The 24,315-nt window shown below is 47.8% G+C and overlaps 2 protein-coding genes across 2 annotated transcripts; both read right to left on the bottom strand.

Annotated features, from left to right (window-relative positions):
* Window positions 1-299: 299 nt before the first annotated feature.
* On the bottom strand, window positions 300-1,223 carry LOC308107769 (olfactory receptor 4B13-like; the record flags this gene model as incomplete). The annotated part of the gene is made up of 1 exon (XM_080460260.1): window positions 300-1,223. The coding sequence occupies one exon, from the start codon at window positions 1,221-1,223 to the stop codon at window positions 300-302; it is 924 nt and encodes a 307-aa protein (XP_080316386.1).
* Window positions 1,224-16,363: 15,140 nt separating this feature from the next.
* Window positions 16,364-17,296, bottom strand: LOC308107770 (olfactory receptor 11A1-like; the record flags this gene model as incomplete). The annotated part of the gene is made up of 1 exon (XM_080460261.1): window positions 16,364-17,296. The coding sequence occupies one exon, from the start codon at window positions 17,294-17,296 to the stop codon at window positions 16,364-16,366; it is 933 nt and encodes a 310-aa protein (XP_080316387.1).
* Between the last annotated feature and the right edge of the window lie 7,019 nt (window positions 17,297-24,315).

Here is a 24,315-nt window from a genome sequence, read left to right on the forward strand (position 1 = left end):
CCCTTTGGGGGCTAATGTGTCTGCAGCATGTTTCCCAGACGTTACACCATCACCTGGTGGAGCTGGCAGGCTTCCTAAATGAGTCTATGCAGGTCAAATATTATTGATAAGAATATACTGTCATCACAACAGCAACATTAATATGACTGAAGAGTGCTGTACACACACACACACACACACACACACACACACACACACACACACACACACACACACACACACACACACACACACACACACACACACACACACACACACACACACACACACACACACACACACACACACACACACACCTTCTACCTGCTGGTGCCCAGACTCTTACATATTATCCGTATCTTGGTGAGGCTGAGTCCGTACAGCAGGGGGTTGAGCAATGGCTGACATGTGAGCCAATACAAGGACAAGAAGATCCGTAGCGTGTTGGGAAGGCTGCTCATGTTGAAGCGTCCCTGCACAATCTCAAAGAAAGCCCCAAAGGAAAAGTTGATGATAGAAGAGAGGTGCGGCGTACAGGTGCTGAGCGCCTTTTGTCGGGTGCGACGGGATCCAGACAGACATACCTTGAGGATCCTCATGTAGGAGTACAGAATCATAGCGATGAGACCCACGATGACGGTGAATATGTAGGAGAGGCCGAAGATGTTGTTGACGGAGGTGTCATAGCAGGCCAGTTTGACCACAGAGAAGTTATCACAGTACACTTTGTGGATGATGTTCCCACACAGCTGAAGAGGAGCGCTGAGAGACAACATGACCACTGTGGCCAACACACTGTACAACCACACACAGGCTGTTATCACACACACATTCCTCAGGCTCATCCACATGTGGTACTGCAGGGGGAAGCAGATGGCCACATATCTGTCATAAGACATGGCTCCCAGAGTAAAGAGCTCCACGCTGCCGTACAGGTGAACACAGAAGATCTGCAGGAAGCAGAGCGGCGCCGACACGGTGTGAGAGTCGGACAGGATGTGGACCAGGATGAGCGGGAACAGGCCGCTGCTGCCGTACAGCTCGTTGACAAACAGGCTGCACAGGAACAGGTACATGGGCTCATGCAGGGTCCTGTTCACGCAGATCACCAGGATCAGCAGCACGTTGCAGCACACAATCAAAGTGTATAAAGACATCACAACCAGGAAATACAGATACTTCAGACGACCGGTGTCAAAGTACGCAGAAAGAGTAAAAAATGTGACGTGAGTGGAGTTCATCATCCTCCTTCTTCTTCTTCTTCTTCTTCTTCTTCTTCTTCTTCTGCTTCTTCTTCTTCACTATCCAGTGATCAAACACGTCCGACTGGATTCTCTGTCAAACAACTGAGCAGCTCAGTCTGCTGCAGCCGGGCTGAGGCGCTCCTTCTGCTTCTTTTTAACACTCAGTGATGTCACACTGTCCTCATGACACTACCGCAGCTGTGTGTGTGTGTGTGTGTGTGTGTGTGTGTGTGTGTGTGTGTGTGTGTGTGTGTGTGTGTGTGTGTGTGTGTGTGTGTGCGGACATGTGTGTGTGTGTGTGTGTGTGTGTGTGTGTGTGTGTGTGCGGACATGTGTGTGTGTGTGTGTGTGTGTGTGTGTGTGTGTGTGTGTGTGTGTGTGTGTGTGTGTGCGGACGTGTGTGTGTGTGTGTGTGTGTGTGTGCGGACATGTGTGTGTGTGTGTGTGTGTGTGTGCGGACGTGTGTGTGTGTGTGTGTGTGTGTGTGTGTGTGTGTGTGTGCGGACGTGTGTGTGTGTGTGCGGACATGTGTGTGTGTGTGTGTGTGTGTGTGTGTGCAGACGTGTGTGTGTGTGTGTGTGTGTGTGTGTGTGTGTGCGGACGTGTGTGTGTGTGTGTGTGTGTGTGCAGACGTGTGTGTGTGTGTGTGTGTGTGTGTGTGTGCGGACGTGTGTGTGTGTGTGTGTGTGTGTGTGTGTGTGTGTGTGTGTGTGTGCAGATCAGCAGACCAGCAAACAAATACGGTTCAGATGTTTCGGGGCTCCTGGGACCAGACTCGGGGGGCCGAGCTGATGCCCGATCCGGCAGGAGGTGAGGTTACAAGCCTGATCAGGCCCCCTCACCTTCAGCTCGGTACCCCCCCCCCCTACTTTTTTCCTTTTTCCCTTCTATCAGCACCACCCTAATACACCATGTCTTCTGAGGATCATATCTTTCTCCAACAGCCAATCAGACGGTCACTGACCTTAAAGATGATCTCTGGCGTCTCTCCAGGGAACTGGAGAAGGAGGACGCCATGTTGTCCAGCTTCATGGACGGGGCCGTGGACCAGTCCAAACAGCTGTCCTCCTTCAACGCCACCGTTCAGGACCTTCAGGACACAGTTGGTGGGATCCTGCCACCTGTCCTCGCTCCTCCTCCTGCTCCACCCCCAGCCTTCAGCCGCCATGGTCGGAGGTGGTAATCCGTGGTCGTAAGGGACGCTCCGGAGCAGCTGTCTCACCTCCTGGACTCAGTCTGTCCAACTATTACGCTCCACTGGCTCCTGCACCCCCATCAGCCGCATCTTCTTCTTTGTCGAAGGGTACCAGTGCTGGAGCGACCTCCCTCTTCTCTGGACAGCCAGACCAGCGACCCTCTTCCCGTCAGAAGACCTCTGCTTCTCACCGCAGACTCCTGCAGGAAGACGTGATGAGACACTCCTGCAGGAAGCAGTGATGAGACACTCCTCCAGGAAGACATGATGAGACACTCCTGCAGGAGGACGTGATGAGACACTCCTGCAGGAAGCAGGAAGCAGTGATGAGACACTCCTGCAGGAAGCAGTGACGAGACACTCCTGCAGGAAGCAGGAAGCAGTGATGAGACACTCCTGCAGGAAGACGTGATGAGACACTCCTGCAGGAAGCAGGAAGCAGTGATGAGACACTCCTGCAGGAAGACGTGATGAGACACTCCTCCAGGAAGACATGATGAGACACTCCTGCAGGAGGACGTGATGAGACACTCCTGCAGGAAGCAGGAAGCAGTGATGAGACACTCCTGCAGGAAGCAGTGACGAGACACTCCTGCAGGAAGCAGTGATGAGACACTCCTGCAGGAAGCAGTGATGAGACACTCCTGCAGGAAGCAGGAAGCAGTGATGAGACACTCCTGGAGGAGGACGTGATGAGACACTCCTGCAGGAAGCAGTGATGAGACACTCCTGCAGGAAGCAGTGACGAGACACTCCTGCAGGAAGCAGTGATGAGACACTCCTGCAGGAGGACGTGATGAGACACTCCTGCAGGAGGATGTGATGAGACACTCCTGCACGAAGCAGTGACGAGACACTCCTGCAGGAGGACGTGATGAGACACTCCTGCAGGAAGCAGTGATGAGACACTCCTGCAGGAGGACGTGATGAGACACTCCTGCAGGAAGCAGTGATGAGACACTCCTGCACGAAGCAGTGACGAGACACTCCTGCAGGAGGACGTGATGAGACACTCCTGGAGGAGGACGTGATGAGACACTCCTGCAGGAGGACGTGATGAGACACTCCTGCAGGAAGCAGTGATGAGACACTCCTGCAGGAGGACGTGATGAGAGAGCCTCACCACAGAACCAGCTGCCCGGCCGTCTCCTCGTCCTCTCTTCTGTCCAACAACATTAATAACAGGAGACTCCATCACCAGAAACATCCTCTTCTTCGACACCATCACACACCGTCACCCCGGAGCCACGGTCCCGCTGATCCTGGGTAAACTCCCGGAGCTTTAACACTCTCTACCCCCCTCCTTCCACCGAGTTCTAGTCCATGTCGGTACTAATGATACGACCCACCGGCAATCCAGAGTGACTAAGAAGGACTTTAAGGAGCTTTTTAAGTTTTGAAGTAACTGTGGAAAGTCTGTTTTTTTCTCCGGGCCCATTCCCACACTGGGTCGAGGCTCAGCTGGCTTCAGCAGAATGTTCAGCCTGAACACGTCCCTGACTTCCGCCTGCAGAACCACAATCGAGGTTCTGTTGATAACTTGAACTTGTTCTGGAACCGTCCCTCCTTCCTCCTCCTCGTGGACTCCTCAGGCAGCACCAGCACCCCCTACTGTCCTTCTCTGTCAACTACATCCTCATCGGTGTTCTCAAAACCAAACCTTCTCCCTGCTGCCCCCCCTCACCCTCTAACAACCAAACCTTCTTCCTGCTGCCCCCTCACCCTCTAACAACCAAACCTTCTTCCTACTGCCCCCCCTCACCCTCTAACAACCAAACCTTCTTCCTGCTGCCCCCTCACCCTCTAACAACCAAACCTTCTTCCTGCTGCCCCCCCTCACCCTCTAACAACCAAACCTTCTTCCTGCTGCCCCCTCACCCTCTAACAACCAAACCTTCTTCCTGCTGCCCCCCCTCACCCTCTAACAACCAAACCTTCTTCCTGCTGCCCCCCTCACCCCCTAACAACCAAACCTTCTTCCTACTGCCCCCCCTCACCCTCTAACAACCAAACCTTCTTCCTGCTGCCCCCTCACCCTCTAACAACCAAACCTTCTTCCTGCTGCCCCCTCACCCTCTAACAACCAAACCTTCTTCCTGCTGCCCCCCTCACCCTCTAACAACCAAACCTTCTTCCTACTGCCCCCCCTCACCCTCTAACAACCAAACCTTCTTCCTGCTGCCCCCTCACCCTCTAACAACCAAACCCTTCCTGTTGCCCCCTCACCCTCTAACAACCAAACTCTTCCTGCTGCCCCCTCACCCTCTAACAACCTAACCCTTCCTGCTGCCCCCTCACCCTCTAACACCCTCTAACAACCAAACCCTTCCTGCTGCCCCCTCACCCTCTAACAACCTAACCCTTCCTGCTGCCCCCTCACCCTCTAACACCCTCTAACAACCAAACCCTTCCTGCTGCCCCCTCACCCTCTAACACCCTCTAACAACCAAACCCTTCCTGCTGCCCCCTCACCCTCTAACACCCTCTAACAACCAAACCCTTCCTGTGGAGACTGTGTCTGTCCCACCACCATTTTATCTAAGACCAGATGAATCCCACAGGAGAGGAGTTAATCATAGGAATCTGATAAAAATCTAAACTACCTCCAGAGGGTAACAAAATCCCACAACAATCAGAAGTGAACTGTTAAATATTCCTTCTCTATGGTCTACATCTTTACTGGTAAGTGATCTGATAATAGATCCCTAATGTGATGTCTGTCCCCTCACTGAGACCTGGTTAAGAAGAGATGAATGTCTCAGCCTAAATGAAGCAACTCCCACCACTCATGTTAACCATCATGTCCCTGGAGGAACTGGACGAGGAGGAGGAGGAGCATCTATCTAGAACTCTGGTCTTCTTATTGATCCCAGAACTAAAACTAACCAGAACCCTTTGAAAGTCTCACTCTGGATCTCATGACTCTGACCAGAACACCCAGGTGCAGTTCTACTTGTCCTAGTGTCCCGTCCTCCTGGACCATACTCTGAATGTCTCTCTACTTTAGTACTGAGCTCAGATAAAGTCCTTATAGTGGGAGACTTTAACATTCATGTTGACAATGAGCCTTAGCATAGCATTTAGCTCTTTACTGGACACAATGGGATTTTCACAGAAGATAAGTGAACCCACTCATTATCTTAATCACACGCTTCATCTGGTCCTCACTTATGGTATTGATCCTGATCAGTTAATGGTTCTTCCCCACAGCCCTCTGTTGTCTCATCACTTCCTGATATCATTTGAATTTACATTAACTGGCTTCATAGCCCCGGAAAATAAACTGAACTATAAGAGATCATTCAATGCTGGAGCCAAAGTCAGGGAAGTACTCCCATCAATACTGACTTCAGTTCCATCTGTGGATCAAGCAGTAAACAGCTGTCACACCATTAGCATTAGCATTAGCATTAGCCCTACTCAGGCTGACTTGGTTGTAGATGGAACAGCAGCCTTACTTTGCTCTACACTTGATTCCATTGCTCCCTTGAAGATAAACACAACAACCCAGAGGAGGATAGTTCCATGGTACAATGGTAACGAGAACTTTAAAGAAATCAGCAGGAAAATTAGAGAAGAAATGGTACTGAACTCAGAAGTATTTCGAACAGCCTGGAGAGACAGTTTGTTAATCTATAAAAATCCCTTCATAAAACCTGAAATACCTCCTATTCCTCTTTAATAGAAGAAAACCAGAACAATCCTAGATTTCTCTTCAGTACTATAGCCAGGCTGACAAAAAGTCACAGTTCTGTAGAACCTCATATCCCTTTAACTTTGAGCAGTAATGACTTAGTAAACTTCTTTAATGACAAAATCCTAACTATTAGGGATCAAATGAAAGACTCACTGTCCAGTGCAGTGGCGGATCGATCAACTACATCTTCAGACTAGTTAGTGGAGCCAGTATCCAGTTATCCAGGTTCCACTCTATAGAGCTCCCTGAGTTCTCCTCAATCGTGGCTTCATCTAAACCAACAACTTGCCTGCTAGATCCAATCCCCACTAACCTGTTTAAAGATATTTTCCCCCTGACTAGTACATCAATACTAGATCAGATCAACATATCTCTAATAACAGGTTATGTACCACAAGCCTTTAAGGTTCCTGTTGTTAAACCTCTTCTTAAAAAAACAACCTTGACCAGGTGTCTTAGTAAGTTACAGGTCAATATTCAACCTTCCTTTATTTCTAAAATCCTACAGGAAGTAGTTTCAGTCACTGAGTATCAATATCCAACCTTCCTTTATTTCTAAAATCCTACAGGAAGTAGTTTCAGTCACTGAGTATCAATATCCAACCTTCCTTTATTTCTAAAATCCTAGAAAAAGGAGAGGCTGCCAGTGGGGAATCCAAAATGGCCGACAATATGGCTGCTTTCTTATGATCGCCGCCACATTGTTCCGCCATTTTGTTCTGAATACCACCACAGCGCCACTCTCGGTGGGAGGCGGTAGTACATGACATATGGCCGCTTCCTGCAGGTCACCGCCATTTTGTTCCAAAGCACAATCACAGCGCCACTGTCGGTGGGAGGCAAGAGTACATGATCCGCAGTGCGACCTTGCTTCTCCAGAATTGAAACCCCGCCAGTGCGGTATCAAGATGGTGGCTGGCGGGCGCTGACATACTTGTTTGCGGGTGCGCTGACATAGTTGTTAGCGGTCGCCGCCATAATGGCGCACGGACAGCGCCATACTATTCTCAAAATTGAAACCCCGCCAGTGCGGTATCAAATAATGGCGGCGTAAGGGCGCCGTCATACTTGTTTGTGGTTGACGACATACTTGTTTATGGTCCACTTGATTACTAGATTGTATCTGACTAAAGCTCAGAGAGTATTTATAAGGTCCAGAGGCAAGTGGATTGAGGAAGGAGGAAACACCATCATATTCATTTCTTCCACTTCGCCAGGGTGTCAGTCTGAGCACCGTCACCCAGATCACATCGCACCAATTAAGAACCTTCCTGCAGGTGGAGAGCCCACGGGAAGGTGGAGAGCTCACGGGAAGGTGGAGAGCTCACATTAAGGTGGAGAGCTCACGGGAAGGTGGAGAGCCCACGGGAAGGTGGAGAGCCCACGGGAAGGTGGAGAGCCCACAGGAAGGTGGAGAGCCCACGGGAAGGTGGAGAGCTCACGGGAAGGTGGAGAGCTCACGGGAAGGTGGAGAGCCCACGGGAAGGTGGAGAGCCCACGGGAAGGTGGAGAGCTCACAGGAAGGTGGAGAGCTCACAGGAAGGTGGAGAGCCCACAGGAAGGTGGAGAGCTCACGGGAAGGTGGAGAGCCCACGGGAAGGTGGAGAGCCCATGGGAAGGTGGAGAGCCCACAGGAAGGTGGAGAGCCCACAGGAAGGTGGAGAGCCCATGGGAAGGTGGCGCCTGGCGTGGGACATGAACCAGAGGTCAGCTGTAACCACAGTGAAGCTCAGGGTCAGAGGTCAGAGGTCAGCTGTAACCACAGTGAAGCTCAGGGTCAGAGGTCAGCTGTAACCACAGTGAAGCTCAGGGTCAGAGGTCAGAGGTCAGCTGTAACCACAGTGAAGCTCAGGGTCAGAGGTCAGAGGTCAGCTGGAACCACAGTGAAGCTCAGGGTCAGAGGTCAGAGGTCAGCTGGAACCACAGTGAAGCTCAGGGTCAGAGGTCAGAGGTCAGCTGTAACCACAGTGAAGCTCAGAGGTCAGAGGTCAGCTGTAACCACAGTGAAGCTCAGGGTCAGAGGTCAGCTGTAACCACAGTGAAGCTCAGGGTCAGAGGTCAGAGGTCAGCTGTAACCACAGTGAAGCTCAGGGTCAGAGGTCAGCTGTAACCACAGTGAAGCTCAGGGTCAGAGGTCAGAGGTCAGCTGGAACCACAGTGAAGCTCAGGGTCAGAGGTCAGAGGTCAGCTGTAACCACAGTGAAGCTCAGAGGTCAGAGGTCAGCTGTAACCACAGTGAAGCTCAGGGTCAGAGGTCAGCTGTAACCACAGTGAAGCTCAGGGTCAGAGGTCAGAGGTCAGCTGTAACCACGGTGAAGTTTAGGGTCAGAGGTCAGCTGTAACCACAGTGAAGTTTAGGGTCAGAGGTCAGAGGTCAGCTGGAACCACAGTGAAGCTCAGGGTCAGAGGTCAGAGGTCAGAGGTCAGCTGTAACCACAGTGAAGCTCAGGGTCAGAGGTCAGAGGTCAGCTGTAACCACAGTGAAGCTCAGGGTCAGAGGTCAGCTGTAACCACAGTGAAGCTCAGGGTCAGAGGTCAGAGGTCAGCTGTAACCACAGTGAAGCTCAGGGTCAGAGGTCAGAGGTCAGCTACTAAACTGATCTGCCTCCTTCATTCATCCAGTGACAATGTGGCTGCATGAAGCAAAACAAAGGACCAGGATGGAGAATAACTGTAGTTTCTTCAGCAGGAAGGAGGAAATGTCCATGACAAACCTTCAACAAATACCTAAGACAACTTTAAAAGAATCAAACCATCATAAATCATGTCATTGTTCTTTATTATATATACAAGCACAGGGTACTTTAATAGAGAAAACCCAACTAATCCACATGAGCGACGGTGGAAAGGAAGAAGTCCCTCTAACAGGAAGAGACCTGCAGAAAGCAGACTCAGAGGTGGAGGCTTCCTGCTGGCTGGGTGGGGGGAGGGGACAGAGGACAGAGGAGAGGACAGAGGAGAGGACAGAGGAGAGGACAGAGGAGAGGACAGAGGAGAGAGGAGAGGACAGAGGACAGAGGAGAGGACGGAGGACAGAGGACAGAGGACAGAGGACAGAGGACAGAGGAGAGGACAGAGGACAGAGGAGAGGACGGAGGACAGAGGACAGAGGAGAGGACAGAGGAGAGGAAAGAGGAGAGGACAGAGGAGAGGACAGAGGACAGAGGATAGAGGAGAGGACAGATGACAGAGGAGAGGACAGAGGAGAGGACAGAGGAGAGAGGAGAGGACAGAGGAGAGGACAGAGGATAGAGGAGAGGAAAGAGGAGAGGACAGAGGAGAGGAAAGAGGAGAGGACAGAGGACAGAGGAGAGGACAGAGGACATAGGAGAGGACAGAGGACAGACGTGTAATAGTGACATGTAATAGTGACGTGTAATAGTGACATGTAATAGTGACATGTAACAGTGACATGTAACAGTGACATGTAATAGTGACGTGTAATAGTGACATGTAACAGTGACATGTAATAGTGACATGTAATAGTGACGTGTAACAGTGACGTGTAACAGTGACATGTAACAGTGACATGTAATAGTGACGTGTAATAGTGACGTGTAATAGTGACATGTAATAATGACGTGTAATAGTGACGTGTAATAGTGACATGTAATAGTGACATGTAATAGTGACGTGTAATAGTGACATGTAATAGTGACGTGTAATAGTGACATGTAATAGTGACATGTAATAATGACATGTAATAGTGACGTGTAATAGTGACGTGTAATAGTGACATGTAATAGTGACATGTAATAGTGACGTGTAATAGTGACATGTAATAGTGACATGTAATAGTGACGTGTAATAGTGACGTGTAATAGTGACATGTAATAGTGACATGTAATAGTGACATGTAATAGTGACATGTAACAGTGACATGTAACAGTGACATGTAATAGTGACGTGTAATAGTGACGTGTAATAGTGACATGTAATAGTGACATGTAATAGTGACATGTAATAGTGACGTGTAATAGTGACATGTAATAATGACATGTAATAGTGACATGTAATAGTGACGTGTAATAGTGACATGTAATAGTGACGTGTAATAGTGACATGTAATAATGACATGTAATAGTGACATGTAACAGTGACATGTAATAGTGACATGTAACAGTGACGTGTAATAGTGACATGTAATAATGACATGTAATAGTGACATGTAATAGTGACGTGTAATAGTGACATGTAATAATGACATGTAATAGTGACATGTAATAGTGACATGTAATAGAGGTGAATAAACAGGACAGAAGCTCAGTTCCGGTCCTCCAGCAGTCTGAACCTCTGGCAGCTTCACTAGAAAATGGTCTCAGGTGTCCTGAAGCAGCCCTCACTGGAAACTTTAATAGAAAAGTCTTCATCCTAACCTGAACATGAGAGGCTGTGTCAGACTCTTTAACTGAAACTGGATCTGGTTCCACATCAGAGGAACCTGAAAGCTGGAAGCTCTGCCTCCATTCTACTTTTAGAAAAGCTAGGAACCTCCAGTAAGCCAGCACTCTGAGAACCAAGAGTTCTTCTGGGGAGATCTGGGACCAGCAGGTCTTTAAGACCTTTGAATTAGTTGAAGACTTTTTAAGCAGTGACTTGGACCCCCTGATAATAGGGAGGTACAATAGTTACTCTGGAAGTAAATACATGGATTAACTTCTCAGTGTCCCTCTATCAATATGTGGCGAGGCGTCCTAAATAAGGAAATATGAAAAATGCCCAACAACGCCACCTGGGGGATGGTACCCCAGGAAATACTAATTTTACTATAAAAGTGTCTGAACAATAGATCAACAGGCACCCAGGTTCATTCCGGCAGACGGAGACGTAATTTTAGGAGTAAATCAAATAGTTTTATTTTTAATAAACAAACAGAACCGAACCAGCAGGGACTGGAACTGTGGAAAACACAAGGGTTAAGAGACAACTCTTTAAGGAAACAGTGGAATAAAAGTCCGGTTAAGAAATCTCAATGTAAAATTCAATCCAAAACAAAAAGAACCAAACCGGGCCGGCGCCACGTGTGGAGAGGCAGACTACAGGGAGGAGTGTCCAGGGGTGCCACCACTACTCACCTTAGTGCAACTCAGCAAGCTCACAGCAATCCTCACATCAAACTGGTGCAGTCTACAAAGTGTCCCTGGGTGTGGACTCACATGCAGAAAACCAAGTGAAGGGACCTCACCACAGGAGCCTCGACGCTCCACATCCTGACACTCAGCTCTAGAACGTAAAGAACTCAATACAACAGAAAGTAAAGTAAAGTAACCCAGTTGGTAAACACAGGAACCTAAACTAAATCAAACTAAGACCAAACAGCAGTGGTCACGTGGCAGGAGGACCTGGGGAAGGGGAAAACCTCATTAGCCAGGCTTAACCTATATTAACGGCTGAATGTATTGTAGAGCCACGACCCTACTCACCACCTCTGGTATGGGGCATGAGCTCATTCCTTAAATGTAGAGAGGAGAGGGCTGCAACACAGGCCCTGCCCAGTCAACCACGCTTTAAACAAACAGTTACAACTATTAAGAGTTACCAAGAAGAAAGGGTGAGTCCAACCACTTCTTCACCTACCTGGGGGTAGGGGGTCACTAACCACTTCTTCACCTACCTGGGGGTAGGGGGTCACCAACCACTTCTTCACCTACCAGGGGGTAGGGGGTCACCAACCACTTCTTCACCTACCTGGGGGTAGGGGGTCACCAACCACTTCTTCACCTACCTGGGGGTAGGGGGTCACCAACCACTTCTTCACCTACCTGGGGGTAGGGGGTCACCAACCACTTCTTCACCTACCTGGGGGTAGGGGGTCACCAACCACTTCTTCACCTACCAGGGGGTAGAGGGTCACCAACCACTTCTTCACCTACCTGGGGGTAGAGGGTCACCAACCACTTCTTCACCTACCAGGGGGTAGGGGGTCACCAACCACTTCTTCACCTACCTGGGGGTAGGGGGTCACCAACCACTGCCAGCCACAGCAGGAACAGAGACCAGGAAGCAGAGAGAGAACAAAGGGGAGCACCTGTCTTAAATAGCCTGGCCCTGATTATGTGGCTGCCTGCACCTGCAGTATTACACCTGCAGTATTACACCTGCAGTATTGCACCTGCAGTATTACACCTGCAGTATTACACCTGCAGTATTGCACCTGCAGTATTACACCTGCAGTATTACACCTGCAGTATTACACCTGCAGTATTGCACCTGCAGTATTACACCTGCAGTATTGCACCTGCAGTATTACACCTGCAGTATTACACCTGCAGTATTACACCTGCAGTATCACACCTGCAGTATCACACCTGCAGTATCACACCTGCAGTATCACACCTGCAGTATTACACCGCAGTATTACACCTGCAGTATTACACCTGCAGTATTACACCTGCAGTATTGTCCCTGCAGGTATTCCCCCACCACAAATATATTCTTGATTTTAGAGACATTATGTAAATATAAATGTAAATATACAGATTCCAATAGATTAGATGGTGATGAGCGACAGCAGTGCAGCTTCTCTCTACTATCAGGTGAACACAGGAAGATATAGGATTACTACTACATCACTGGATGTAGTAGTAAGATATAGGATTACTACTACATCACTGGATGTAGTAGGAAGATATAGGATTACTACTACATCACTGGATGTAGTAGTAAGATATAGGATTACTACTACATCACCGGATGTAGTAGGAAGATATAGGATTACTACTACATCACCGGATGTAGTAGGAAGATATAGGATTACTACTACATCACCGGATGTAGTAGGAAGATATAGGATTACTACTACATCACCGGATGTAGTAGGAAGATATAGGATTACTACTACCTCCCCTGAGGCCTTCAGACTCTCTTCATCATGTCCGGTCGGTTCCCCTGTGAGAACATGTTAGAACGTTCTCCCTCTGGCTATGATGACCTCTGCCTCAGGCCTTGTAGGACCTTCATCAGGATGATGATGAGGATCTGAAAGACCTTGACAAGGTGCAGGTAGAGAGGTTTACAAAGACTCACAGTATTGAGTACTCTACTTCTATGATGTCCTCCATTCCATTCATCATCTTACTTCTGGGAGCAAAACATCAAAAGGTAACGGACGAGTCTCTGGTCCTCCTGGATTCCTGGGACTTCCTCCATCTCCTTCAGCATCTCCAACATCTGCTGCAACACAGAGGAAGACAAGTAGACCAATCAAACTGATGTTAGGTAGAACCTGAAAGGAAACCTCCTCAGTTTGAGCTGCTGCTTCAGGGAAAGTGATGCTGACGACATCTTCCAGAGGTTCATTCTGTCTGAACAGACCCTCGACTCCATGACATCATCATGGAAGATCTGAAGACAAAGAGCAAAGAGAGAACATAGAGCAGCTCTAGAGAATAGAACCACTAACAGCACAGTTAGTTTCACTCTCCTTGATCTGCTCTCTGGACAATCCAGTCAGGATCTCCACCCTTCTACACCTCAATCATCCTGCAGATTAAAATGAGTTAAAATGAGATAAAAAGCAGCTCCAACTGTGACATTTACACTTTGATTAAAGTTAAAACTACTGCAGTTTATTTGACACGGCTGGAAAAACAAGGATCAGACTGAAAAGGAGTGTCTGGTGAAGTGAAGGTAACAAACGGTTTCACACACAACGTAAATCACTATAGTTCACACTTAATACAAAGACTATGGTAAACTAGACTGGTGAGCGGTCTCTACCTAGGCAGGTAACCTGGTGACCTGGTGACTAGTGGAAAGCTGCCTGCAGCTTCAGCAGTGAGTGGTTATTGGTAACAGGGGAGAGTACTGATGAGCTGGAGCCGCTACGCCTCCTGGGTGGAGCAGGACGGAGGAACAACACACAGGCTGACCAACACACAGGCTGACCAACACACAGGCTGACCAACACACAGGCTGACCAACACACAGCCAGACCAACACACAGCCAGACCAACACACAGCCAGACCAACACACAGGCTGACCAACACACAGGCTGACCAACACACAGCCAGACCAACACACAGGCTGACCAACACAGAGGCAGACCAACACACAGCCAGACCAACACACAGGCAGACCAACACACAGCCAGACCAACACACAGCCAGACCAACACACAGCCAGACCAACACAGCAGGCTGACCAACACACAGCCAGACCAACACAGCAGGCTGACCAACACACAGGCTGACCAACACACAGGCTGACCAACACACAGGCTGACCAACACAGCAGGCTGACCAACACACAGGCTGACCAACACAGCAGGCTGACCAACACACAGCCAGACCAACACACAGGCTGATCAACACAGCAGGCTGACCAACACACAGCCAGACCAACACACAGCCAGACCAACACACAGCCAGACCAACACACAGGCTGACCAACACACAGGCTGACCAACACACAGGCTGACCAACACAGCAGGCTGACCAACACACAGCCAGACCAACACACAGCCAGACCAACACAGCAGGCTGATCAACACAGCAGGCTGACCAACACACAGCCAGACCAACACACAGGCAGACCAACACACAGGCTGACCAACACACAGGAGCATGACAGGATCATGACAGAACCCCCCCACACATTTTAGAAACCAAGGATATTGATCTGTAACTTGTTCAAACACCTGATCAATACTGGACGTTTTAACAACAGCAACCTTAAAGGCCTGTGGTACAGAGCCTGGTACTGGAGAGAGCTTGATCTGATCCAGTATTGATCGCTAATCAGGTTGATCAGATCTACTATTGATTACTAATCCGGTTGATCTAATCTAATATAGATCACTAATCAAGTTAATCTGATCTAGTATTGATTGCTAATCAGGGAAAATGTCTCTTGGGGATTTGACCCAACAGACATGATGGTTTATGAAGACCTGGAGGCTGGAGAACTGGAATCAGGTTCTACTGACAATCTGAAGAGGTTATTGATCATCTGTGACAGCTTTGGACAGTGTCTTTATTGTCATCTCAACTAGTTAGAATTTAGTGGTGATATTATATTCTTCCTTCTGTAATCAGGTTTCAGTGAGGATCAATAAGTCTAATCTGTGATCGGTCATCAATCATTCAATCGTAAAGTTTTGGATTAGATATTTCAGATATTTCCAACCTAGGATCTTCTCTCACCCTTTAATCCTTAACCCTGCACTTGTCCTAGCTAACTACGGGCAAGGACAGGATTGACCTGGACAGGGGAGGACAGGATTGACCTGGACAGGGGAGGACAGGATTGACCTGGACAGGGGAGGACAGGAATAACCTGGACAGGGGAGGACAGGATTGACCTGTACAGGGGAGGACAGGAATAACCTGGACAGGGGAGGACAGGAATAACCTGGACAGGGGAGGACAGGAATAACCTGGACAGGGGAGGACAGGATTGACCTGGACAGGGGAGGACAGGATTGACCTGGACAGGGGAGGACAGGAATAACCTGTACAGGGGAGGACAGGAATAACCTGGACAGGGGAGGACAGGAATAACCTGGACAGGGGAGGACAGGATTGACCTGGACAGGGGAGGACAGGAATAACCTGTACAGGGGAGGACAGGAATAACCTGTACAGGGGAGGACAGGAATAACCTGTACAGGGGAGGACAGGAATAACCTGTACAGGGGAGGACAGGAATAACCTGGACAGTTATTTAGACATTAAAATTTGGTCTGTTGTGTCGATTTCTTTTTTTTTTTTTTTGCCATCAATAAAAATCCAGAGTTCAAACTTTTTTTAGATTTTATTTATGAAGCTGCTGGTAGTTTTGATTAATATAAAAATCTTTGTGATCTCAATACATTCCGCACTGAAGTCATTTTTAGTCATGAACATATTTCTCCTGGACATCTTTCTTGTATGAAGTGTCAATATTTCATTTTCATAAACTAAATTTCAGTTGGAAATTTATCAAGCTATGTTGTAAAAGGTTTGGTGAAAAGTTAACTCTACTTGAAGGATTAAGAGGATTTTATTTTGTATTTTTGTTTTGTAAATGCAGCAAGAACTGATCAGATAAAGTTTGCATGATCCTGTCCCCTCTCATACAACTAATGTGTGGAAAAATCTTGCAGTGGGATGTCTGTTATCTGCTTTATTGATGTTCAACAGAAATAATACACAGTCGTTTTAACCCTGGGGGACACTCAGCTGTCTGAACAGAGAAAAGCTTCATATTAGTAGATATTAGTAGATATTAGTAGATTGTTTGCACAAACAGATGCACCAGCAGTTCAGTCACTTCTCTGCACACAGAAGCTGTTTACAGTTCCGGTAGATTTTGGACATTTTGAGGCCGTACAACACCGGGGTAAAGAGTGGCTGACAGGTCAGGAAGTAGAGCGACATGAGGATATCCAGCATGCTGGGCAAACTGTCTTTGAAATATCTGCTCTGGAGGATCTGGAAACAACAGCCAAAGGAAAAGTTAAGAATGGAGGCAACATGCGGCGTGCAGGTACTGAGCGCCTTCTGTCGAGTCTGCTTACAGCCACAGAGACACACCCTCAGGATCTTTGCATAGGTGTAGATGATGAACACGGGAGGCATGATGATGGAGACCATGGTATACATGAGACCGTAGATGTTGTTGACTCTGGTATTGGAGCAGGCCAGTCTGACTATGGAGTAGTTTCCACAGTACACTTTGTGAATGATGTTCCCACAACGCTGCAGCGGAGCACTCAGACAGATGAGAACTATGATTGCAATTACAGGAAAGAGCCAGGTGACCGATATCAGCATGGCCACCTTCCCACTTGTCATCTGACTCTTATATTGTAAAGGACGGCAGATGGCCAGGTATCTGTCGTACGACATGACAGCAAGGTTCAGAAACTCACCACAAGCATACGTGTAGATAACAAAGATCTGCAGGAAGCAGAGCGGCGCCGACACGGTGTGAGAGTCGGACAGGATGTGGACCAGGATGAGCGGGAACAGGCCGCTGCTGCCGTACAGCTCGTTGACAAACAGGCTGCACAGGAACAGGTACATGGGCTCATGCAGGGTCCTGTTCACGCAGATCACCAGGATCAGCAGCACGTTGGCTCCAATGATACAAACATACAAAGACAAGATGATAAGGAAGTACAAATATCGCAGAAGCCCCGTGTCATAGTAAGCACCCAAAGTGAAGAATGAAGTCTGGGTGGAGTTCATCATCATCATCATCATCATCATCATCAACCAGCAATGCAAGCAGCTGTTACACTGAAACATTCATCATATAGAGACAAAGACGCTGTCATCCAAGCACTAAAGCACACAGTGAGCACCTCCTCCTCTCACTGAGCTCCAACTCTCTGAACTCTTTCTTCCTCTGCTCTTCAGGCTGGCTTGGTACTGACACTGACTCTCACAGCACAGACACATGAGGTCGGGCTCATTAAGGTGGTGCTGAACGGCCTGCTCCGACAATCACATCACCCTTGTACTGGGGATCAATGACACATATAACCTTGAGGGACATCACGTGAAAACAGAGTAGCCATTTGAGGGTTGCATGATGATAACTTTATTTACCAAGCACTTTACCAAACCATGGTTACAGTGCCTCACAATAAAAAACAACATATAACAAAGAGAATTACAATGTTGAAAACATCAGAAATCCTAGAAATCACTGCCTAAAATGGAAATCTGATGAAAGTGAGTTTTAAGAATTAAAAGTGAAATTGAATTGATTTGAAGCGGAGATATCAAATTGACATTGACTTTCCCAGTCTGAGATTCTCAGTCAGGAGTTCCACAACAGAGAAGAACAAACAACCAATACTGAGTCACTCTTAGTGACCAAATGGATTTTGGTAGTAAGGAAACAACCAGGACCAATATGGCAAGTTCTGTCTTTGTCTCTTCAGGTGTCTTGATGCTTCCTGTTTCATGTTATGCCTTAGTTTAGGTTCATGTTAAACCTTTTGGAGCATGCACTTACTTGCACTTACATTTTCCTTCTCAATCCAGACCTGACTTCCTTCCCACTGTCATTATCTCCTTTGCCCCTTATTGGTTTCACCTGTTCTCACCCACCTCATCTATAAATAGTCCTTGTCTCCCCTTGTCTTGTTGCCAGTTTGTCTCATTCTATTCAAGTAGTGGATTTCTATGTTTTTCAAACTTGAGATATTTTTTGGAGTATTTTTATTCTCCTTGTGATTGCCTTCTGTTATTTGTATTTTTTGAACTTTGAGTAAAGCTTTTGAGATGAATGACTAGGATTTCTGAGTTGTGCATTCAAGTCAACCAGTTTTGTGTCTGAATGAGCAGATGAGGAGGGCGGAGACAGGCTGACTGTCACAAGACAACGCTGTCTGCAGGAGGGGTGCTACTTCTCCTGTGGACAGCTGAGTCATCAACTCGTCAGCTGTCCAGCTCATCGGCCATGAGGAGCGCCATGGTGAGCAGGCTGGCCTCTGATTTTCCATCTCGAACACTAAGGTAAAACTGTTCATAAATAACCGGACTCTAACTCCAGGGGTTTTCATTGACCCTTTCTGAGGCCGGGCTTTTAAAAAAACTTGTATTTTTCACTCTACCTTTTAAAAAAACATCTTCCTTTACATGGACTCACATATAACCCTTTAAGCCTGATGATGTGTTCTAGCCTATGTAATAGGATGTTCTGATCAATGGTACCAATGTTCTGATCAATGGTACCAATGTTCTGATCAATGGTACCAATGTTCTGATCAATAGTACCAATGTTCTGATCAATGGTACCAATGTTCTGATCAATGGTACCAATGTTCTGATCAATAGTACCAATGTTCTGATCAATGGTATCAATGTTCTGATCAATGGTACCAATGTTCTGATCAATGGTACCAATGTTCTGATCAATGGTACCAATGTTCTGATCAATGGTATCAATGTTCTGATCAATAGTGTCAATGTTCTGATCAATGGTATCAATGTTCTGATCAATAGTATCAATGTTCTGATCAATGGTACCAATGTTCTGATCAATGGTATCAATGTTCTGATCAATAGTACCAATGTTCTGATCAATGGTATCAATGTTCTGATCAATAGTATCAATGTTCTGATCAATGGTACCAATGTTCTGATCAATGGTATCAATGTTCTGATCAATGGTATCAATGTTCTGATCAATAGTACCAATGTTCTGATCAATGGTATCAATGTTCTGATCAATAGTATCAATGTTCTGATCAATAGTATCAATGTAGCACTGAGATCTAGCAGGACCAGAACAGAGACCAGTTCTTTATCTGAGGCCAAGAGAAGATGATCAATAACTGTGATCAGAGAGTCTCTGAGCTCTGATGAATCTAAAACTGGAAAGACTCAGATAAGTTACTTTTACTTAAATGGTCACATGACTGACTTGCAATCACTTTTTCTAGGATTTTAGAAATAAAGGAAGGTTGGATATTGATACTCAGTGACTGAAACTACTTCCTGTAGGATTTTAGAAATAAAGGAAGGTTGGATATTGATACTCAGTGACTGAAACTACTTCCTGTAGGATTTTAGAAATAAAGGAAGGTTGGATATTGATACTCAGTGACTGAAACTACTTCCTGTAGGATTTTAGAAATAAAGGAAGGTTGGATATTGATACTCAGTGACTGAAACTACTTCCTGTAGGATTTTAGAAATAAAGGAAGGTTGGATATTGATACTCAGTGACTGAAACTACTTCCTGTAGGATTTTAGAAATAAAAGAAGGTTGGATATTGATACTCAGTGACTGAAACTACTTCCTGTAGGATTTTAGAAATAAAAGAAGGTTGGATATTGATACTCAGTGACTGAAACTACTTCCTGTAGGATTTTAGAAATAAAGCAAGGTTGAATATTGACCTGTAACTTACTAAGACACCTGGTCAAGGTTGTTTTTTTAAGAAGAGGTTTAACAACAGGAACCTTAAAGGCTTGTGGTACATAACCTGTTATTAGAGATATGTTAATCTGATCTAGTATTGATGTACTAGTCAGGGGGAAAATATCTTTAAACAGGTTAGTGGGGATTGGATCTAGCAGGCAAGTTGTTGGTTTAGATGAAGCCACGATTGAGGAGAACTCAGCGAGCTCTATAGAGTGGAACCTGGATAACTGGATACTGGCTCCACTAACTAGTCTGAAGATGTGGTTGATCGATCCGCCACTGCACTGGGCAGTGAGTCTTTAATTTGATCCCTAATAGTTAGGATTTTGTCATTAAAGAAGTTTACTAAGTCATTACTGCTCAAAGTTAAAGGGATATGAGGTTCTACAGAACTGTGACTTTTTGTCAGCCTGGCTATAGTACTGAAGAGAAATCTAGGATTGTTCTGGTTTTCTTCTATTAAAGAGGAATAGGAGGTATTTCAGGTTTTATGAAGGGATTTTTATAGATTAACAAACTGTCTCTCCAGGCTGTTCGAAATACTTCTGAGTTCAGTACCATTTCTTCTCTAATTTTCCTGCTGATTTCTTTAAAGTTCTCGTTACCATTGTACCATGGAACTATCCTCCTCTGGGTTGTTGTGTTTATCTTCAAGGGAGCAATGGAATCAAGTGTAGAGCAAAGTAAGGCTGCTGTTCCATCTGGGGGAAAACCATTAATTGATCAATGTCAATACCATAAGTGAGGACAAGTTCAAACGTGTTGATGTGATTTGGGTATGAGAGAATGAGAATAACTTTGCTGATACTTCTTGCTTGCATAAAAAGGTTTTAATATAAAATGGATAGGATCAGAATCACAGCCCATATCTGCAGAGAGCTGCGGGATCAGTCTGCCAAAAGTACTTCTTTGTTTGGATAAAAATGTTCAGTATCAAATCAGGTGGCATCACAACTACATCACATACCGATAGTATGAGTCCAACATACCATCTGGCTTCACTAGGGGGCTCTTCTATCCTCCAGACATCCTGACAGGATGAGATATGACCTGGCATTGGACCTAAGCTAGACTTCCTGGCATGAGGATCCCAGGCCAAGGAGCCAGACAACACAGACCACGTTTCCTGATCACATACAAAAGTAAAAGAAGAAAATATGAATGCGTAGATATATGAATAAAAGAATATCAAAATTTACATCAGTGTGAATAAGATAATGAGTGGGTTCATTCACCTTCTGTGAAAATCACATTGTGTCCAGTAACGAGCTAAATGCTATGCTAAGGCTCATTGTCAACATGAATGTTAAAGTCTCCCACTATAGGCCGTGTTTACACCACAACGTTTCACCTGACACCCAATCCGCTAAATAAAAGAGTTTCCACTGCAGCAGCAGACACAGAGACCACTGTGTAGTTAGTCTGCCGGGCCACTGGAGGGCGCTGTTGCTTGATTTTGTAATGAAACTACACAGACGTGTGCAGAGAACAAAACTCTGTAAAGGTGAAGAAAATGTAGAGAACCTGACATCCTAGTGGACTGATGAGGAACCGGATGATCTCAGGGAGAGTCTCAACTATTAAACTACTGATCTGGACCATAGAACTAGAATATGGACCGCGGGTCGTACCACTACGGGTCGTACCACTACGGGTCGTACCGCTACGGGTCGTACCGCTACGGGTCGTACCGCTACGGGTCGTACCGCTACCGGTCGTACCACTACGGGTCGTACCACTACGGGTCATAGTGGTACGGGTCGTACCACTACGGGTCGTACCACTACGGGTCGTACCGCTACCGGTCGTACCACTACGGGTCATACCGCTACGGGTCATACCGCTACGGGTCGTACCACTACGGGTCGTACCGCTACCGGTCGTACCACTACGGGTCGTACCACTACGGGTCATAGTGGTACGGGTCGTACCACTACGGGTCGTACCACTACGGGTCGTACCACTACGGGTCGTACCGCTACGGGTCGTACCGCTACCGGTCGTACCACTACGGGTCGTACCACTACGGGTCGTACCGCTACGGGTCGTACCGCTACGGGTCGTACCGCTACCGGTCGTACCACTACGGGTCGTACCACTACGGGTCATAGTGGTACGGGTCGTACCACTACGGGTCGTACCACTACGGGTCGTACCGCTACCGGTCGTACCACTACGGGTCATACCGCTACGGGTCGTACCACTACGTGTCGTACCGCTACCGGTCGTACCGCTACCGGTCGTACCACTACGGGTCGTACCACTACGGGTCATAGTGGTACGGGTCGTACCACTACGGGTCGTACCACTACGGGTCGTACCGCTACCGGTCGTACCGCTACGGGTCGTACCGCTACCGGTCGTACCACTACGGGTCGTACCGCTACGGGTCGTACCGCTACGGGTCGTACCGCTACGGGTCGTACCGCTACGGGTCGTACCGCTACGGGTCGTACCGCTACGGGTCGTACCGCTACCGGTCGTACCACTACGGGTCGTACCACTACGGGTCGTACTACTACGGGTCGTACCGCTACGGGTCGTACCGCTACGGGTCGTACCACTACGGGTCGTACCGCTAAGGGTCGTACCGCTAAGGGTCGTACCGCTACGGGTCGTACCGCTATGGGTCGTACCGCCACGGGTCGTACCACTACGGGGCCGCCATGTTTGTTTACAACTGGATGAGCGGGGGGGTGGGGGGGTGAGCAGTAACAGGCTCTGGAGCCTCCATCAGTCTCTGCAGGAGGGATTAGCACTGTGACAGAATCTTTCCACTTTGGGAGCCGGATTAAAAACTTTGCAGACACAGTGGATCAGAACACCGGTGTCGTGGAAACGGACCCCCCAATAGTGAAGAAAGTTTTGCGGATACACTCTAATTCATTGTCGTGTAAACGGGGCCTTACTGACTTTACCTGAGCTCAGTACTAAAGTAGAGAGAAACATTCAGAGTATGGTCCAGGAGGACGGGACACGAGGACAAGTAGAACTGCTGCTGGGTTTTCTGGTCGGGGACGAATGTACCGTATGAAGCCACAGCTGCTCTGACCACCACCAACCACTCTCTCTCTCTCACTACATTCACCCTCTGACCACCACCAACCACTCTCTCACTACATTCACCCTCTGACCACCACCAACCACTCTCTCACTACTCTCACCCTCTGACCACCACCAACCACTCTCTCTCTCACTACATTCACCCCCTGACCACCACCAACCACTCACTCTCTCACTACATTCACCCCCTGACCACCACCAACCACTCACTCTCTCACTACATTCACCCCCTGACCACCACCAACCACTCTCTCTCTCACTACATTCACCCTCTGACCACCACCAACCACTCTCTCTCTCACTACATTCACCCTCTGACCACAACCAACCACTCTCTCTCTCACTACATTCACCCTCTGACCACCACCAACCACTCTCTCACTACTCTCACCCTCTGACCACCACCAACCACTCTCTCTCTCACTACATTCACCCCCTGACCACCACCAACCACTCACTCTCTCACTACATTCACCCCCTGACCACCACCAACCACTCACTCTCTCACTACATTCACCCTCTGACCACCACCAACCACTCACTCTCTCACTACATTCACCCTCTGACCACCACCAACCACTCACTCTCTCACCCTCTGTCCACCACTAACCACTCACCCTCTCATTACATTCACCCTCTGACCACCACCAACCACTCACTCTCTCACTACATTCACCCCCTGACCACCACCAACCACTCACTCTCTCACTACATTCACCCCCTGACCACCACCAACCACTCACTCTCTCACTACATTCACCCTCTGACCACCACCAACCACTCACTCTCTCACCCTCTGTCCACCACTAACCACTCACCCTCTCATTACATTCACCCTCTGACCACCACCAACCACTCACTCTCTCACTACATTCACCCCCTGACCACCACCAACCACTCTCTCTCTCACTACATTCACCCTCTGACCACCACCAACCACTCACTCTCTCACTACATTCACCCCCTGACCACCACCAACCACTCACTCTCTCACTACATTCACCCCCTGACCACCACCAACCACTCACTCTCTCACTACATTCACCCCCTGACCACCACCAACCACTCACTCTCTCACTACTCTCACCCTCTGACCACCACCAACCACTCTCTCTCTCACTACATTCACCCCCTGACCACCACCAACCACTCACTCTCTCACTACATTCACCCCCTGACCACCACCAACCACTCTCTCTCTCACTACATTCACCCCCTGACCACCACCAACCACTCACTCTCTCACTACATTCACCCCCTGACCACCACCAAC

Source organism: Lipophrys pholis (assembly GCF_963383615.2).
Source record: "Lipophrys pholis genome assembly, chromosome: 3".
NCBI lineage: Eukaryota > Metazoa > Chordata > Actinopteri > Blenniiformes > Blenniidae > Lipophrys > Lipophrys pholis.